Source organism: Balaenoptera acutorostrata, chromosome 12, assembly GCF_949987535.1.
Source record: "Balaenoptera acutorostrata chromosome 12, mBalAcu1.1, whole genome shotgun sequence".
Classification (NCBI taxonomy): Eukaryota; Metazoa; Chordata; class Mammalia; order Artiodactyla; family Balaenopteridae; genus Balaenoptera; species Balaenoptera acutorostrata.
In genome coordinates this window covers 87459714-87475086 of record NC_080075.1, presented here as the reverse complement: position 1 = coordinate 87475086, position 15373 = coordinate 87459714, and the positions used below count along the sequence as shown (strand labels likewise).

The 15373-nt window shown below is 37.6% G+C and overlaps 1 protein-coding gene across 2 annotated transcripts in view; it reads left to right on the top strand.

Moving 5' to 3' along the window:
• The window catches only part of TAF1B (TATA-box binding protein associated factor, RNA polymerase I subunit B), a 57552-nt gene extending 42739 nt beyond the window's left edge, over positions 1-14813 (top strand). Inside the window, exons 10-15 of one of the 2 annotated variants that reach the window (XM_057557916.1) lie at positions 3043-3220; positions 3790-3836; positions 6361-6451; positions 10015-10085; positions 10636-10858; positions 14441-14813. In XM_057557916.1, the coding sequence (XP_057413899.1) occupies positions 3043-3220; positions 3790-3836; positions 6361-6451; positions 10015-10085; positions 10636-10858; positions 14441-14645 (815 nt within the window). In that variant the 3' untranslated portion in view covers positions 14646-14813. The remainder of the gene's footprint in view (positions 1-3042; positions 3221-3789; positions 3837-6360; positions 6452-10014; positions 10086-10635; positions 10859-14440) is intronic. The other variant, XM_057557917.1, reaches the window with a different exon arrangement.
• Positions 14814-15373: the final 560 nt, after the last annotated feature.

Sequence of the window (15373 nt, the reverse complement as noted above, 5' to 3'; positions counted from 1 at the left end):
GAATTTGTAAAGTCTGATTTCTGCGCTTTGGCATATTACATAGATCAGATTATTGTTTTGGATTTTGGTTTTTTCATTTACTTTTTTGATGGTTCTTTCAAAATATGGAAAGTTCCTGTGTTCTCTCATATACTCCCAAATCCTGAGCTTATAATGGGAATGCTAAGATATGGAAGGAATACAAGGAATTACCAACACGTAACTGACATGGGCTGGGTTATGGAAAGTGTCTAGCTCACGTAGTTGCTGTTGGACAGAGATGAGGCTGGCAGTATTTTCTGACCAGTGTGTGTGATTTAATACTATTTCTTACCTAACTCTTCCTGAGAGTAACAAGTAGAATTAAAACCATTATAATAGGCAGAGAGACACTACTAGCATCTGATATGTTTAAGTGCCTTTTTTGGAGACTGTATTAAAAAGAACCAGGATAGAGAAATTTTACTTCTCACAAACTGTTCAAGAGAAATAATTTGAAATGTAGAAAAAAAAAGTATACACAAATGTTATTGACCTTCTTATTTATACTGAAAAATTAGAAATAAATATCCTACAGAAAGGTAATGTTTAAGTAAATAATGTTTTGTATATTCAGTGGAACATTATGCAGCTTTTAAAATCATGTTTGTGAAGAGTATATAAAACATGGCAAATGTTTATGTTATAATAAAAACTGAAATAGGCCAAATTATAAAATTATATATAATATAACCATAGCTACATAAAATTAAAATATTCATTAAAATATTAGAAATAAATATACCAAAATATTGAAGTGCTATTTCTAAGCTATGGCAATGCCTTTTTTCCTTTCTTCTACCTTTATGTATCTTGTAAATGTACTGTACTGAGTTTGTATTACTTAATTGTGGGGAGGAAACAACACACAAAATAGATCGACAGACTAACATGTAATAGTCCCTGCACCTTAGGATTTTGTTTTTTTCATTAATTAATTAATTTATTTTGGCTGTGTTGGGTCTTTGTTGCTGCTCGCGGGCTTTCTCTAGTTGCGGCGAGCGGGGGCTGTTCTTCATTGCCGTGCGTGGGCTTCTCATTGCAGTGGCTTCTCTTGTTGCGGAGCACGGGCTCTAGGCACACGGGCTTCTGTAGTTGTGGCTTGTGGGCTCAGTAGTTGTGGCTCACGGGCTCTAGAGCGCAGGCTCAGTAGTTGTGGTGTATGGGCTTAGTTGCTCCGTGGCATGTGGGATCTTCCCAGACCAGGGCTCAAACCCATGTCCCCTGCATTGGCAGGTGGATTCTTAACCACTGCACCACCAGGGAAGTCCCTGCACCTTAGGATTTATATTGTAAAATGTGTCATTGATTGACAAAGCACCCATAAGATTATAAGAAGACCTCTAGAATATTGCCATTTTCAGAATTTAAAGTTTGCTCTCTACAGTAGTATCAGTTCTATGGTGCTGTTGATCAAAAGAAGAAACCTGTGTATTTGGCCCTTTCCCAGAAAGCTAAAAGTGGTTTTAAGCATACTGGGGCAACAAATGCCCCTCCTCAGTGCCTTTATGTATGACAGTGTCATCTCTGGAACTAGGTAGAAAGGCTTTAGCAAACATGTCACACACACCCTTACTGAGTAAGCACTGCCTCTTTGATGGCTTTGAGTGAACTCCAAACACATTTCTTAGTATTGTCCCTCATACTGGGACTGAGGAGCCTGCCAGAGAGAATTTCTGGCAGCTTTCACAATCATGTATATAATTTGTGGGGAACTTTATTACAGAGTTTCCAAAGTGCCTCCATCTATATTACCTCATTTGTGAAGGTGGGAAGGGTGGGCAGGTGGGTATTCTCATTTATAGATGAAACATAGGCAAGCTGAGTGACGCCTGGCTGGTAGATGGCTGAGTACATACTTAAATCCAGCTGTCCCATTCCAAAGCTAGTGCTCTTTCCACATAATGCTCCAGTTCAGAATCCTGTACTGCTTAGTTTTTCTCTGCTGTCCTGGCTTCCTTCCTCATCATTTCTTCCACTTGCTTTTTTATTACTCTGTACTTTTGGCATAAGAGAAGCAGTTTCAAGGTAATTAATTTTAAATAAATAGGGGAGACATTTTTCAAGAAATGCCATTCTTTATAGTAATAATTCTATATATAATAATATATACTATATATGCTGTGTGTAATATTATATATACTATTATAAAGTTAAAGTATTGTATACTACATTAAGAGAATAGAATCAATAGGACCTAATGACTGAATGCGTGTAGGAGATTCAATATAATACAATTTATTATGCTCATAAATAATAGCCATTCTACTTGAATTTAATTAAAATAGAATATGGTACATCCTAGGTACTTAAATTAGTGAGTAAAGAAATTTGCTTAGTACTTTAGAGTTTTCAAAGTATATTCACTTGTGCTATCTTATTTAATGTTTATCCTCACCATAACCCATTTTATATATTAAGAAACTGAGGTTAGGTGACTCTAATTTGGAGTCACAAAGCTAATGATTAGAAAGCCTAAATACATAGGCCGTAGATTTTCTGGCTCCAAGTCCCACATTATTCCGCCTTGAATAATAGATGCAGTCTGTGCTGAGCATGTAGTTTCTTTGGGAAAGCAGTGCAGCTAGTGAGATGCACATCAGGCTTCCAGCGTGCTAGCCAGGCTTCCTGCTGGTGAGTGAGTGTGCATTTTTAGAGAAGCTCTTGGTCTTACAGGCGAGTTAGTTTCAGGTAAATGCAAATTGCTGTAGAAACACAGACAAGGAACGTGGATGAAACAATAGAAAAGCGGTGTGTGGCTGTGCATTCGGTGCCAAGGTGCGTCCTATAAATAGCAGGTGTTTTGGGAAGTCAGAATAGGAGAAGGTACTCCTTGCTGGCATTCAACCATTAATTTTTCTATACAAATATCATTTCTTGGTTTACTTTATTTACAAATGTATGTCTCAGAGTTCTAGCATAGTATCATATTTTAAGATAAACTTATCTCATAGATATACACATTAGTATAGTCTAGTTAGCCAAAGAATTTAATTCACATTTTACTGTTTCATTCTTCAACAGATGAAATGCATGATTTAACCTGCCACGTGGTGAAAGTGACTGGAATAGGAGAAGTGGATTTTCTAACATTTGATCCTATAGCTAAAAAGGCAAAAACTGTTAAATATGATGTACAAGCTGTAGCTGTCATTGTAGTGGTATTGAAACTGCTCTTTTTATTGGATGACAATTTAGAATGGTAAGTGTATGTCAGTTTTATGAGGAAAAAATTGTATTGTTTTTACCTAATTATTCAGAGTAAAGGAATCCATATGCTATATCTCAGTAGAAAATAGAGACTCTCAGGTGTTAATAGAACATTGACTAGTAGCAACAGTTACTTCTTATATAATATTTTGACTCAGCTAGTTGTGAGAGATTTCATTTTCCCTTAGTAGGTTGTTTGGATCATGTTTTCTTCCTATTTTTAGGTAGATACACGTGTTTCTCATTGCTCTACTGATTTTGGAATTTTAAATCATCATACACAAATCCTAAAGAGTCATTTAGCACTTCATCTGTATACCTTTAGGCTTCTGGCACTGTGTCTTCAAAGATTATTTTGGAAAGTAAAAGAATCTTAAAATGCCAACAAAGAGTGGCAGTATTTATAGTGTCTTCTTCCCTGTTTCAGTGATTGCTTCTCCATTAAAAGTTGGCATCAGTTTCAAGTACTGTTCTATACGTTTCCTTCAGAAGAATTCAAAATTTAACTGGCTTCCAATAAATGATTTCTAAATAAATTGATTTGTTTATTTGTATCTCCAGGTCTTTGTCTAATATTGCTGAGAAATATAATGAAAAGAATGAAGAAGGTACTTACTTTTTTTATCAATCAAATTCAAAGTGATTGTAAATGGTGGATTAAAAGATACAATAAATATAGGGAAGAAACTTTGAGAAATATACAGATACACATATACGTATACATATATACAAATTGTACCTTGTACCAGAATGTTTTATATGTATAATTAGTTAATTATATCTCAAGGCTACTAAAAAACCTCAGTGACTTCCTACTGTGTGTAAAGGCCAGCCTGCTTTTTTGTTCCCAGCTGCTACTCACTAGCCATACTAGACCATGAACTTACTGGCAGCTTTGTGACTGTACCGTCTATTCTAATGCCTTCAGCCTTTGCTCACATTGGTCCTTCTACCTGAAGTGTTCCTTCCTTCTCACCCCCTAACTCCTTCTATCCCTGGCAAGTCCATCTTCATGCTTCAAGGCGCAACATAAATGCCCTCTTTGGCCTCTCCACACCCACTCCCCAGCTCACCTCTTCCCAAACCAGAACCGATGACCCTGCCACAGCCACTCCTGCCCAGACTTCTCTTAGTTGTTTAACACACTGAATTGTAACTAGCGGACTAAGCATGTCTATCCCTGTTAGGCTGCCAGTATTTGTAAAGGCCTGGAGTATCTGCCACATAGTGACTGCTGTGTAAATGACAGACAGACAGGCAGACAAGTAGGTAGATTGCAAGCTTCTAGAGGGAGGGGCCATATCTTTTTTACTTTTTTTTTTTTTAATGTATCTTTAGTGTCTAGCAGAGTGACTGGCCTAATATCCACTTAATAAAGTGTGGTAAATACATGAATTCTTACATTCAATTCCAGTTTCTTAATGTTCTCACTAGGATTTATGTTCATTGTTTTGTTTTTAATTTCAGCTTTTTTGAGGTATAATTGACATATAAAATTGTAAGATATTTAGAGTGTACATTGTAGCAATTTGATGTGTTTGCATTGTGAAAGGATTCCCATGAAGTCAATTAAGACGTCCATCACCTCGCATATTTACCTTTTTGTATGTGTGAGAATATTTATGTTCTCTCTTAGCACATTTCAGGTATACAATACAGTATTACCAACTATAGTCACCATGTTTTACATTAGAGCTTATTCATCTTATAGCTGAAAGTTTGTCTCCTTGTACCAATCTCGCCCTCTTTCCCGCACCCCTCAGCCCCTGGCAGCCACTTTTTTACTCTCTATTTCTATGAGTTTGACTTTTTTTTAAAGATTCCACATATATGTTCATTGGTTTTAGGAACTTAGATTTAATGGTGGCAATTAGTTTGTGTGTTCTTTCCAGAATATGTGCAGCGTGCTTCTTTCTGCACATTGCTTCATGTTGGCTCCTACATAGAGTAAAAGGTTGGACAAGATGTTTTCTGACGTTAAAGGGCCTTCATAGACTGTGTAGACATTTAGAGTAAAGGGTGCTTTGACATATTATCTTCCCGTGACCCTCAAAATAAACCTACAATGTCAGCAGGGCAGGGATTGTGGTCCCCATTCTCTCTGCTCTCTAGCTGTCCACTGTCCCCTGCCTTCCCACATTACTGATGAGGAGTTTAAGAAGTTATGACTCACTTAAGGTCAAAGAACCTTGTGTTCTATTAATTGTTATAGTTTTCCTTCTTCCTTATAGCTCTTTTGGTAGTTGCCTGTCCTCTGTGGCTCTGTGGCCTACAAGGCCATAAGTATTGATTATATTGGCCAGTTGAAAGATCTTTAACTAGACATTGAAGGGAGACTATCTTCATTAGAGAATATATAAAAAATTCAGCCTTTCGCTCAGCCATCTTCCTCCTGTCAGCCTTCCTTTCTTCAAACTTCCTCACTCTCTAAGCCTCTTTCCTGCTTTACCTTTAATTTCATTTTTTTCCTCCCTACTCTTCCCATCTCCCCACATGGATTGAATAAAAGAGTGAGGAGTGTAGTTTTATGCTTGACTGTATATTCAATTCTGTTGTCTATCTCACCTTGACATCTTGAACACACACTCACTCCACCTGTCCAATGCAGTCTACTTTCTTACTTATCTCTAGAGTCTTTGGCTTTGGATTAGGACTAGGAAGAACAGAAATAGGAGCTGATGAAGCTACAAGTCTGGTGCCATTGCACACATATAGCCATCGTTTGTTCCTTAATTCACGTACTCCTAGACATACTGGAGCACCGCCCTGTGCCAGGCACTGTGCTGGGATCTGGGTCAGGAGGAAGAGGCCTGATCGTGTAGTCTTCTACGCAAACAAAATATGTCTTCTATTCCCAGGGGGGTAATCGTCAAACCTAGGAGAAACAGACGTTTTTGGTTTCGGTATAATTTAGTTAGGGCCACAGTACAGGTAGGAACTCAGAGAAGGGAGTGACGGCAGATTGCTCAGCAGTTGTGTTAGAGCATGGAGACAGCAGCACCTCCCTCCGTAATCTCCAAGGGCTGGTATATAAATGCTGAGTCACATCAGTGAGTGAAGACTCAGAGGAACAGTGTGTGTTATAATAATGTGATGTATTTGGTTAATAATCATGGATTTCATTTCTTTCAGATAAGCCATGGTTTGATTTCAGAAAATGGTACCAAGTTATGAAGAAAGCTATTGATGAAAAAAAACAAAAATGGGAGGAAGCCAGGGCAAAGTATGTTATCTCTTCTAGTTTTAGATTTACCTACTTTATTTTCAAGTCTGTTACTTTACATTTGAAAGCTGAAGTTTCATCAGTTTAGACTCACCAGCATTGTGACATTTTTTCGAGAACTATTAACCCATCTATCCAAATTAACTTTTTTCTTCTTTCTATTACTATTAACTAAACTAATAATGTCCTTTTTTATTAATGTCCTCCTTCTGATCCAGGATCCAATCCAGGGTACCATACAGTCAGTCTCACTGTTTGACTTTGAGCTCTCATTCTGACGTAGGTCCATCGTGGTAGAGTGGAAAGAGCGTAGCGTTAGAGACAGACAGTGCAGGGCTTGAATCCTGATTGTATTACAGCCAGCTGTTTGACTGTGGGCAAATGACTTAAGTTCTTAGCCTCAGTGCACTAAAACATAGTTAGCTCATAAATTTTCAGAGACACTATCTTATGTAATATAGGGTACATTGCTATAGATCTCTGATTTGAACGGTTTTATATCTATTCTTAGAATTTGGAGTCTCTGTGAGACTTTGAAGAAAAAGTTAACATCTCTCTAGTTTATGTAAATTTACAGTAGTACTCATTTGATCAAGTAATTTTTATATCCCTTGAGAAAAGTCAGGGTTCCTCAAATTAGTTAAAATGATAATTCATTCAGCTCCAGTTTCCTCATCAATAAAATAGGGCTAGTAATGCCTGCTTTATACTCTTAACTAAGAACTAAATTTCAGTTTTTGCGGGTAGAATTAGATTATTTTTCCTCTAAATTTAAGAGAGCTTTTAAACAGAGAAACAGACTTACAGAGATGAATAAAGTGCTGTGGGAGAGAGGATCCTTGCCGAAAAGGGGAGAAGATGAGCAGTTTCTTCCTGTTCGGGTTGGATAATGATGAGGGAGAAGAGGTGGGAGGTGAACTTCTGAAAGCCGCGGGCACCCGGGGAACTGGGCGGGCCCTTCCTCTTCCTTGTTGGAGAAGTCATTGGATCTCAGCAGGTATAAGAGTAGCAGCAAGAACAGAAGGTTATCCTGTGTTTTTAGGTTGTCTTGGAGAATCAGCCATTGGACCTTCATTTTTTGGGGCCAGCTAGGGTTGTCCTGACCGATACTGCAAGGCTAGGTATTCAGGGGCCATGCCACTTGGGCGTCTCAGTAGTGAATAGGCATTCATGAACTCAAACTGGGCAACAGCTTACACTTCAGACATAGCTATTAGAGCTCAAACTCATGTTGCAGTGCTACAATCAATTGCACATCTAAGACTTCCTGACTTTTTAGCTACTTTAAGGGAGAATTTAGTGACCAAAGAAAGTACGTCTAGTTTCAAAGTGGCATTTTCCAGACAGACACCAGGCCCCAGGGAGGAGCTTGTCCAGGGCATCCATTACCAAGATCCTTCATAGAGTATGTGCTTTGGGCTGAGTGAGGTAACTTACGTAAGTCACTACTGACTGATGTGTGGGCACAGAGCCCCAGTGCGTGCTGATTACCTGTTTTACCCTCCCCCACCTCTATTGCTGATGTAATTTCTAATTTTCCTCTCTATTCTTCTGGACATCATCTTCCCTATTGTCAGATAAAAGTTATTAAAGTATTTTCTATAGCTAAGCATGGGTCCCTATGCATGCGATTATGAAAAACACTAATAAACAGTAGTTGAAAGCCTAAAAACCCCTTTAGAGACTGCTTTGATGACTTCCAGTTTCCATGGAGATGTTGAGAAGAACATGGAGGAAAATTTCAAAGCACTTGCTGAAAATCTTTGCAGCCTTTTAGGTTAGGCAAAAATTTTCTTAGATATGATACCAAAAGCATGATTCATAAAAGAAAAAAAAAGATAAATTAGACTTCATCAGAAGAAAGAATTTCTGTTCTTCAAAAGACCCTGTTAAGAGAAGCTACAGGCTGGGAGAAAATATGTGCAAATCACATATCTGATAAAAGATTTGCATCTAGAATATATGAAGAATTCTCATATAGTAAGAAGACAGACAATTCAGGTTTTTAAATGGGCAAAATATTAAGTTCACACAAAAATCTATATATGAATATATGTAGATATATATACTTCATTCACAGTGGCCAAAAACTGGCAACAACCCAGATGCTCTTCAGCTGGTAAACGGATAAACAAACAGTAGCATATCTGTAAAATGGAATACTATTCAGCAATAAAAAGGAACAAACTTCTGATACATCCAGAAATGTGAATGAATCATAAATACGGTATGCTAATGAAAGACTCAAAAGGTTACATATGGTCTAATTTCATTTATATGACATTCTGGAAAAGGCTAAACTATAGGGATAGAAAAACAGATCAGTGGTTGTCTGTGATCAAGTTCAGCTGTGGGTATGGAGGGGGTTGATTGTCAAGAGGCATGAGAGATTTTTGGGGTGTGGAACTGTTCTGTAGATTAATCGTGGTGGTTACACAACTGTATGTGTTTATCAAAACTAGTGGAACTGTACACTGAACAGGGTCAGTTTTACTACATGTAAATTATACCTTAATTTCTAACAGTGGGGAAACAAATCACGTGGGGAGACTGGACAAACAAAGCATACGGGGCTTTGTGGCATCCTGGAGAAAATGTTAGGACTTTGTAGTGGGCCTCTGTTTTTTCGTAGCTTTTGTAGTTTTGGGAAGAGGTAAACAAAGTAAAGTAAATTTTTAAAGAAGGACTATCTAAACAGTATTATCATTTTAGATCGCCCACCTTTCCCATCTTCTGGGCATATGACCCCAAGGAAGTAGGAGTGCCTCCTTGACTATAGCATAATTGCCACCTGTATGGGCGTTTATTATAAATACATAAGAAAATCTATCTAGATTAGGTATTCACAAGGAATTTTTAACAGTGGGTTTATTTAGGGAGTGGGATTAGACTGTTTAGGGAACTTCTTTATTATTAAGAGATTTTTTTTACCTTGAGTATGTTGTCACTTATTATTTGATAAAATAAATAACAAAAAGATACTTGAAAGAATCACAAATGACAAGCTCTCTGAATATTTTAAATGTGGTATGGTTCATTAAAATTTAGTTCACCCATAATTTTCAGGAAGACCATCACCTATTAACCATGATTACACCTCTACATCAGAAGGTGGGCACTTATGGTTAACTTTGTACAAGTTATCAGAATCAGAAGTACCACTAACTTCATCCTCAGCAGAAGGGCATTTGGCCAAAGACAGGGAGGAACAGTTATTTCTCAGGTGGCTCCACTTTATGAGAACAGACAGCAAGGGAATTTTATGGTAAGGGAAGCTGTTTCTACAGTTTGATGTAATTAACCATTTCTTTGGGATCTTATGGCATCTGGGAGACTTTGGGGAGGAGCATATCATTCTGTGGCCTTGCTGCCTCCTTCAGTGCTACTTGCCTACTCCTAGGTCATAAGCTCTATACAGACGCTTGTCAGTAGGTCATTCTAAGTCAGAACTATTACACGGGGTTATCACGAATTTCAGACACTGCTTTAGAGAAACTTCTCTGAAATATGTTGAGGTCCATTTATTCTCCATCCTGCTCCAAATGTTTTTCTACCTTGTACAGGTATCTATGGAAAAGTGAAAAGCCACTCTACCACTCAGCCATTGACAGATCAGTGGTCTATAAAAGAAGGGGTGAGTTGCATTTCCTCTTGCTAACGCCAAGTAACAACATGGTTGTAGAAAAGCTAAGTATCTTAACTTGCAAAGTAAATGCATGTGTACTTTCTTCACTTCTTTAGGAAGTGTTCCAATACACATCCAAAGAGACATCATCCTCTGCAAGAAATGTCCGTAGGAATCTTACCTATTTATTTCAGGAACATTGCATTATTCAAAACAGAACTTACGTTTCCACCAAAATCTAAAATGCCATATATCTATGACTTTCAGAACTCTTTATCTGGAGAACTGCCTTTAGGTTGTTTTGTTCATTCTTTTTTTTTTAATTGTGGTAAAATATACGTAACATAAAGTTCACCTTTTTAAAGCCTTTTTAAGTAGTTCCTTGACATCCCTCATCCACTGTCAGTTTCGCCTAGTGTTATGCTCTTATATCGCCATGGTGCATTTGTCAAAACTAAAAACTAACATTGGTACATTACTATCAAGTAAACTACAGACTTTATTTGTGACTTAACATTAGTTTTTATTTTATTCCTTTTCTTTTTTCCTTCATTTCCAGAAATGGTCGTGAGTCTACAAAAACAATTTAGCACACTGGTTGATTCAACACCAACTGTTGAAAAAAAAAGCCCTTCAAGTTTTCAGTTCAGCTGGACCGAAGAGGGCAGTGATAGAACTTGTTTCCATGGGCATAGCCTCCAGGGAGTCCTGAAGCAGAAAGGCCAGTCACTGATGACCAAGAATTCCCTCTATTGGCTGAGTACTCAGAAATTCTGTAAAAGGTATGTGATGCTCTTAGAAATGACAGGATAAAAAACATGATGAAACTTCTAGTTTGGCCTGAAGTAGTAGTCTTTTCTAAATAAAAAAAGGCCATGTATAATTTAAAGGAGTTGGTTGTAGTAAGAGCCAGATAGGTTATTTGTTGGAATTAGAAGGTGGTGAACTTAGAGTCAAGACACTCAGAATTACACAGTGAGTGTTGTTTAAGGGATGGGGGTGTTGACTAACCTTACGGTGATAATCACTTCACAATATACACATGTGTCAGACCAGCATGTCGGACTCCTTAAACTCACATACGTTGTATGTCAGTAATACCTCAATAAAGCTGGAGGAAGTTTTAGATTATAAAGACTTTTCTGATGGTAACCTTATATTTTTATACTAATCTCATTCCCATATTGACGTCGGAATTGTCTGTAAGGCACATTCCCACAGTTGAGAGGACGTGCTCGTGAATCCAGCTGTTCATATCCCAGCCCTGCCGCTCGCTCGTGTGCGCAGGTTATTTACCATCTCTGCAGCTCTGTTGCCCTGATTGTAAAAGCAGGCTGCAGTACTGACCTTCCTCCCCTTCTCAAAGCCTCTAACAGCTCCCGTCTCATTCAGAATAAAGTCAAAAGCCCCTGTGGGGCCTACCAGCCCCCGCTCTTCTCTGACCTCCCGCTCCTCCGCCTGCCGTGCTCGCCGCCCAGGTTCGCACTGGCCTCCTGGCCGTTCCCGGAGCTTGGCAGCCACACGCCCCGCACAGGCCTTGGCACGTGTTGTACCTTCAGCCTGGAATGCTCTTCCGCCCTGTGTCTACAGGGGCTCACTTCTTTCAGGTTTTTGTTCAGATTTCACTTCCTCGGAGAGGCCTTTCTTAGCCATCCTGGCTAAAATATCACAGCTCCGCCCTCACACCCACACACACCTCATCTCTCTCTAACCCCCCTGCCTATCTTTTTTTCTTATAGCTTTTGTCACTATTGAATGTATTATATTATGATATATATAACGTATCATTATATATTTATTACATATTTTTATATATTTATTTATATTATTATACGTACACTAGAATGCCAGGTCCTTGAGTGCGGGGACTATGCCTTATTTAGTGAAAAATCTCAGAGCCTAGAACAGTGCGTAGCACATAGTAGGTGCTCACCAAGTATTTGTTGAATGAATGAATGGAAAATAGAAGCTGCCTCATAGGGTTTTCATGAGAATTAAATGAGATGTATGGTGTCTGTCACATAGTAAATACTCAATAAATGATAACTATGATCATGTTTTTAAACGAAACTAATTTTCTGTTGAAGAGTTTAACTTCCTGAGTTGAGTATCAATCAAGGATATATAAAATGTAGAAAATACAGTAGAAGATAATAAAAGGAAGTTATCTGTATTGAAATTTACTGCTCAAAAAAACTTTAGCCAAGTCTAGAATGGTTAGAGTATAACTGTCTTAACAGCAACCGCGAAAGGCCAGAATCCCAACCCCCGGTCAGCTCCGCATCTGCGGTGATACAGGCCTTTGAGCGGTCAGTGCAATGGCTTTTTAAGATTTAAGGTTTCGTCGAGAGGAGGAGAAAAGGCTGTAGCTCTGTCCCGCTAGGGGCCCACACACAGGACCGGGAAGTTAGGACGTGGCGTGCTGGTGCTGTTCTGTCTGCAGCGTCAGCCTGGGGAAGTTAGAGGGGAGCCTGTACCCTACACTTTTCACATGGCACGATCAGTGGACTTTTGGATGTTCCTCATGGCTTTAATACTGTAATAAAAGGTAGTTAGTTACAAATAGACCTTGGTATAGTCGGAGATGAAACAACCAAGATATTTTTCTCTGTAGGAATTACAAGGCTAAACACCAAACCATGTAGACGAATAATTTTATGATCCCATGATTTTATGCACCAAAATCATCCGTCGAATCACCTTGCCTATTTAGACCATAGCCTAGAACCACAGAGTAAGCAAAAAAGCGTTCAGCTAACCTATGAAAAGGTCACTAAGTCCATGACTAAAGCTCATACACTTTTCTCAGAAAGCTCACTCGGAGCTTGCTTACTCTGCCTGAAGGTGTGTTTCCGTCAGGCTGAGTTGTCTGACTTCCACTTTCCTCATCATCAAAAGAAACAGAGTAGGCAGGAGACTGAGAGGTGTCTGCTGATAAGCGTCTTGACAGCAAATGTAAATGATACTCATTTGACAAACAATAGAGGAACCAGCATCAGAAGCAGAAGCAGACAAAAGAACTCAAATTACAGTGGTCTGAAGTTCATTCGTGACACACAGTAGCTCCACAGAACTAAATAAACCTGACCATGTCTCAGCTTTAACACAGAGCGTGTCCCCAAATTGTGTGCATCCTCTCTAGATTTGTTTTTCTTACCTGTATTTTCTAATATTTCCACAATAAAAGTGGACAGGTTGTCACAATATAATTGTAAAGGCTTTAAAAAATATGCTGAATATGCTCTGCTTAATAATAACCAAGTAATGTATAACTCAGTTTTAAAAGATTTCCATCCAAAATGGTCAAAATGAAATGTTTTGATGCTTAAGAGGGCAGATCTTCAGCTACATGGAGAATTTTGTTACACAGAAGGACTCATTTTTGCGGGTTCAGAAGAGACAAACATTGTACTATAAAATAATTTTGAGAACACTCAGGCCTTGAGAACTAAGCAGAGAGAGGCCGCAAGAGCACTTCAGATACTCGAAGGTGTTTATCCTTCTTCTCTGAGGCGGAGCCAACAATCTTGATGAATTTAAATGATTATATAGTATATTTGGTTTTATCACTTAAAACTTTAGGAAAATTTAAACTTTCTGAGTTTATGATAAGGAATGCAATCCTTAAAAGGTATTGTTATTGATTCAACTTAGAAATAAAAAGTCTTACTGTAGCAGATACTTAGTATACCTTTTCTTAGCTTTCTGTTGTAAAAATAGAGTTTTCCTTATGGTCCCTAGGCAAGAGAACAATATTTTTACCCTTTTTGTTGGTAATATTTTGTCTGAAAGAATCTCTCTTAATATAGAGAAAAATTAGAAAAGAAGAAATTAGAGTTAGAAATTAGAAGTTTTAGAGATTTGATGGTAGTGAGAGATTTGATCAGATTCAGGTTCTACTACTTTAAAATAAGCAAAATTGCTTTGTAAACTCTTCTTTCTATAATACATACAGAATTGCAACATACATTATTAAGCCTGGTGTCTTATTTTGGATGGAAGGTGGGGATTATTTTTTTTCTTTTGTTTGTTTTAAAATATGTCCAGAATCTCTCCCTGTCTGCTTTTGTTTGCCTTGACCATGGTAAGAAGAGGGGGGCCCACCTGGAGTGGAAGAAGTCATGAGACCTGGCTCTGTACCACCTGTGTCCCATTGCATGGTGGCCAGGAACAGTGCTGAAATCTTTTTCCTTTATGAAATTTAGGATTCCTTCCAAATTGTTCTGTTTTCTTCCAGCTCAGAGTACTATTTTAAGCCTAACCATATATATTTTTTAAGTTACTTGGGGGATGTTCAAGGGATGGATGCATACGTTTCTAAAAGACCTTTAAATGTAGTGTCTTCCTTTTTCTTCCCCTTCTAGCTATTGTAAGCATGTGACAACCTACGAAGAATCAAATTTTTCTCTGAGTTATCAGTTTATACTAAATCTCTTCTCCTTCTTGCTAAGAATAAAGACCTCCCTTCTCCATGAAGAAGTGAGCTTAATAGAAAAGAGACTTTTTAAAGCAAAATACAGTACAACAAAAAAGAAATCTTCAAGATCCAGGAAAGTAAGAAAATGTTGAGAAAAATGAAATGGAAACTTTCTGGGGAAAATATTTTAATAGTGACAGTAATGTCAAATTGTAATATAACATTACAGAGAATGGTGAAAAATAGAATTTTGTTGCAAGCATGTACATACATACAAATATATGTATCAAACCGCTTATAAAAATGTATATTAGAAAACAGGTGAAATTTGTTTGAATTTATTTTTAAAATTATGAACGTTCTCATTGTTAAAATAACAATGTTGTATAAATGGTATCCAGGAATTTGTATTCATTGTATTTTAAAGCTAAATTTTCTTTTTAAACTAGATCACTTCCTTAACTCTTTATATCCCAGAATAAATCCCAGATGGATCAAAGATCTAAACATTATAATCTTTTATATATACATATATAAAGTATTAGAAGAAAACAAGTGTGAATGCTATGATGATCTTGGATTGGGGAAGGACTTTCTAAGATGTCTCAAAACCAGAAACCAAAAGGAAAAGATTGATAATGTGACTACAAAGTCAAAGGCAAATGACAAACTGGAAAAATATATTTGTAGTATATGATGGACAAAGGAATAATTCCTTTAATGTACCAATGCCACTTGCAAAGCAATAGGAAAAATATAAGCCGAACAAGAGATATGAAAAGATAGCTTTCTGAAAAAAACAAAAAACAAAAAACAAAGGCCAAGCTAAAAAACATGATAGGATACTCAACCTCACTCATATTAAATACAAATTATGGAG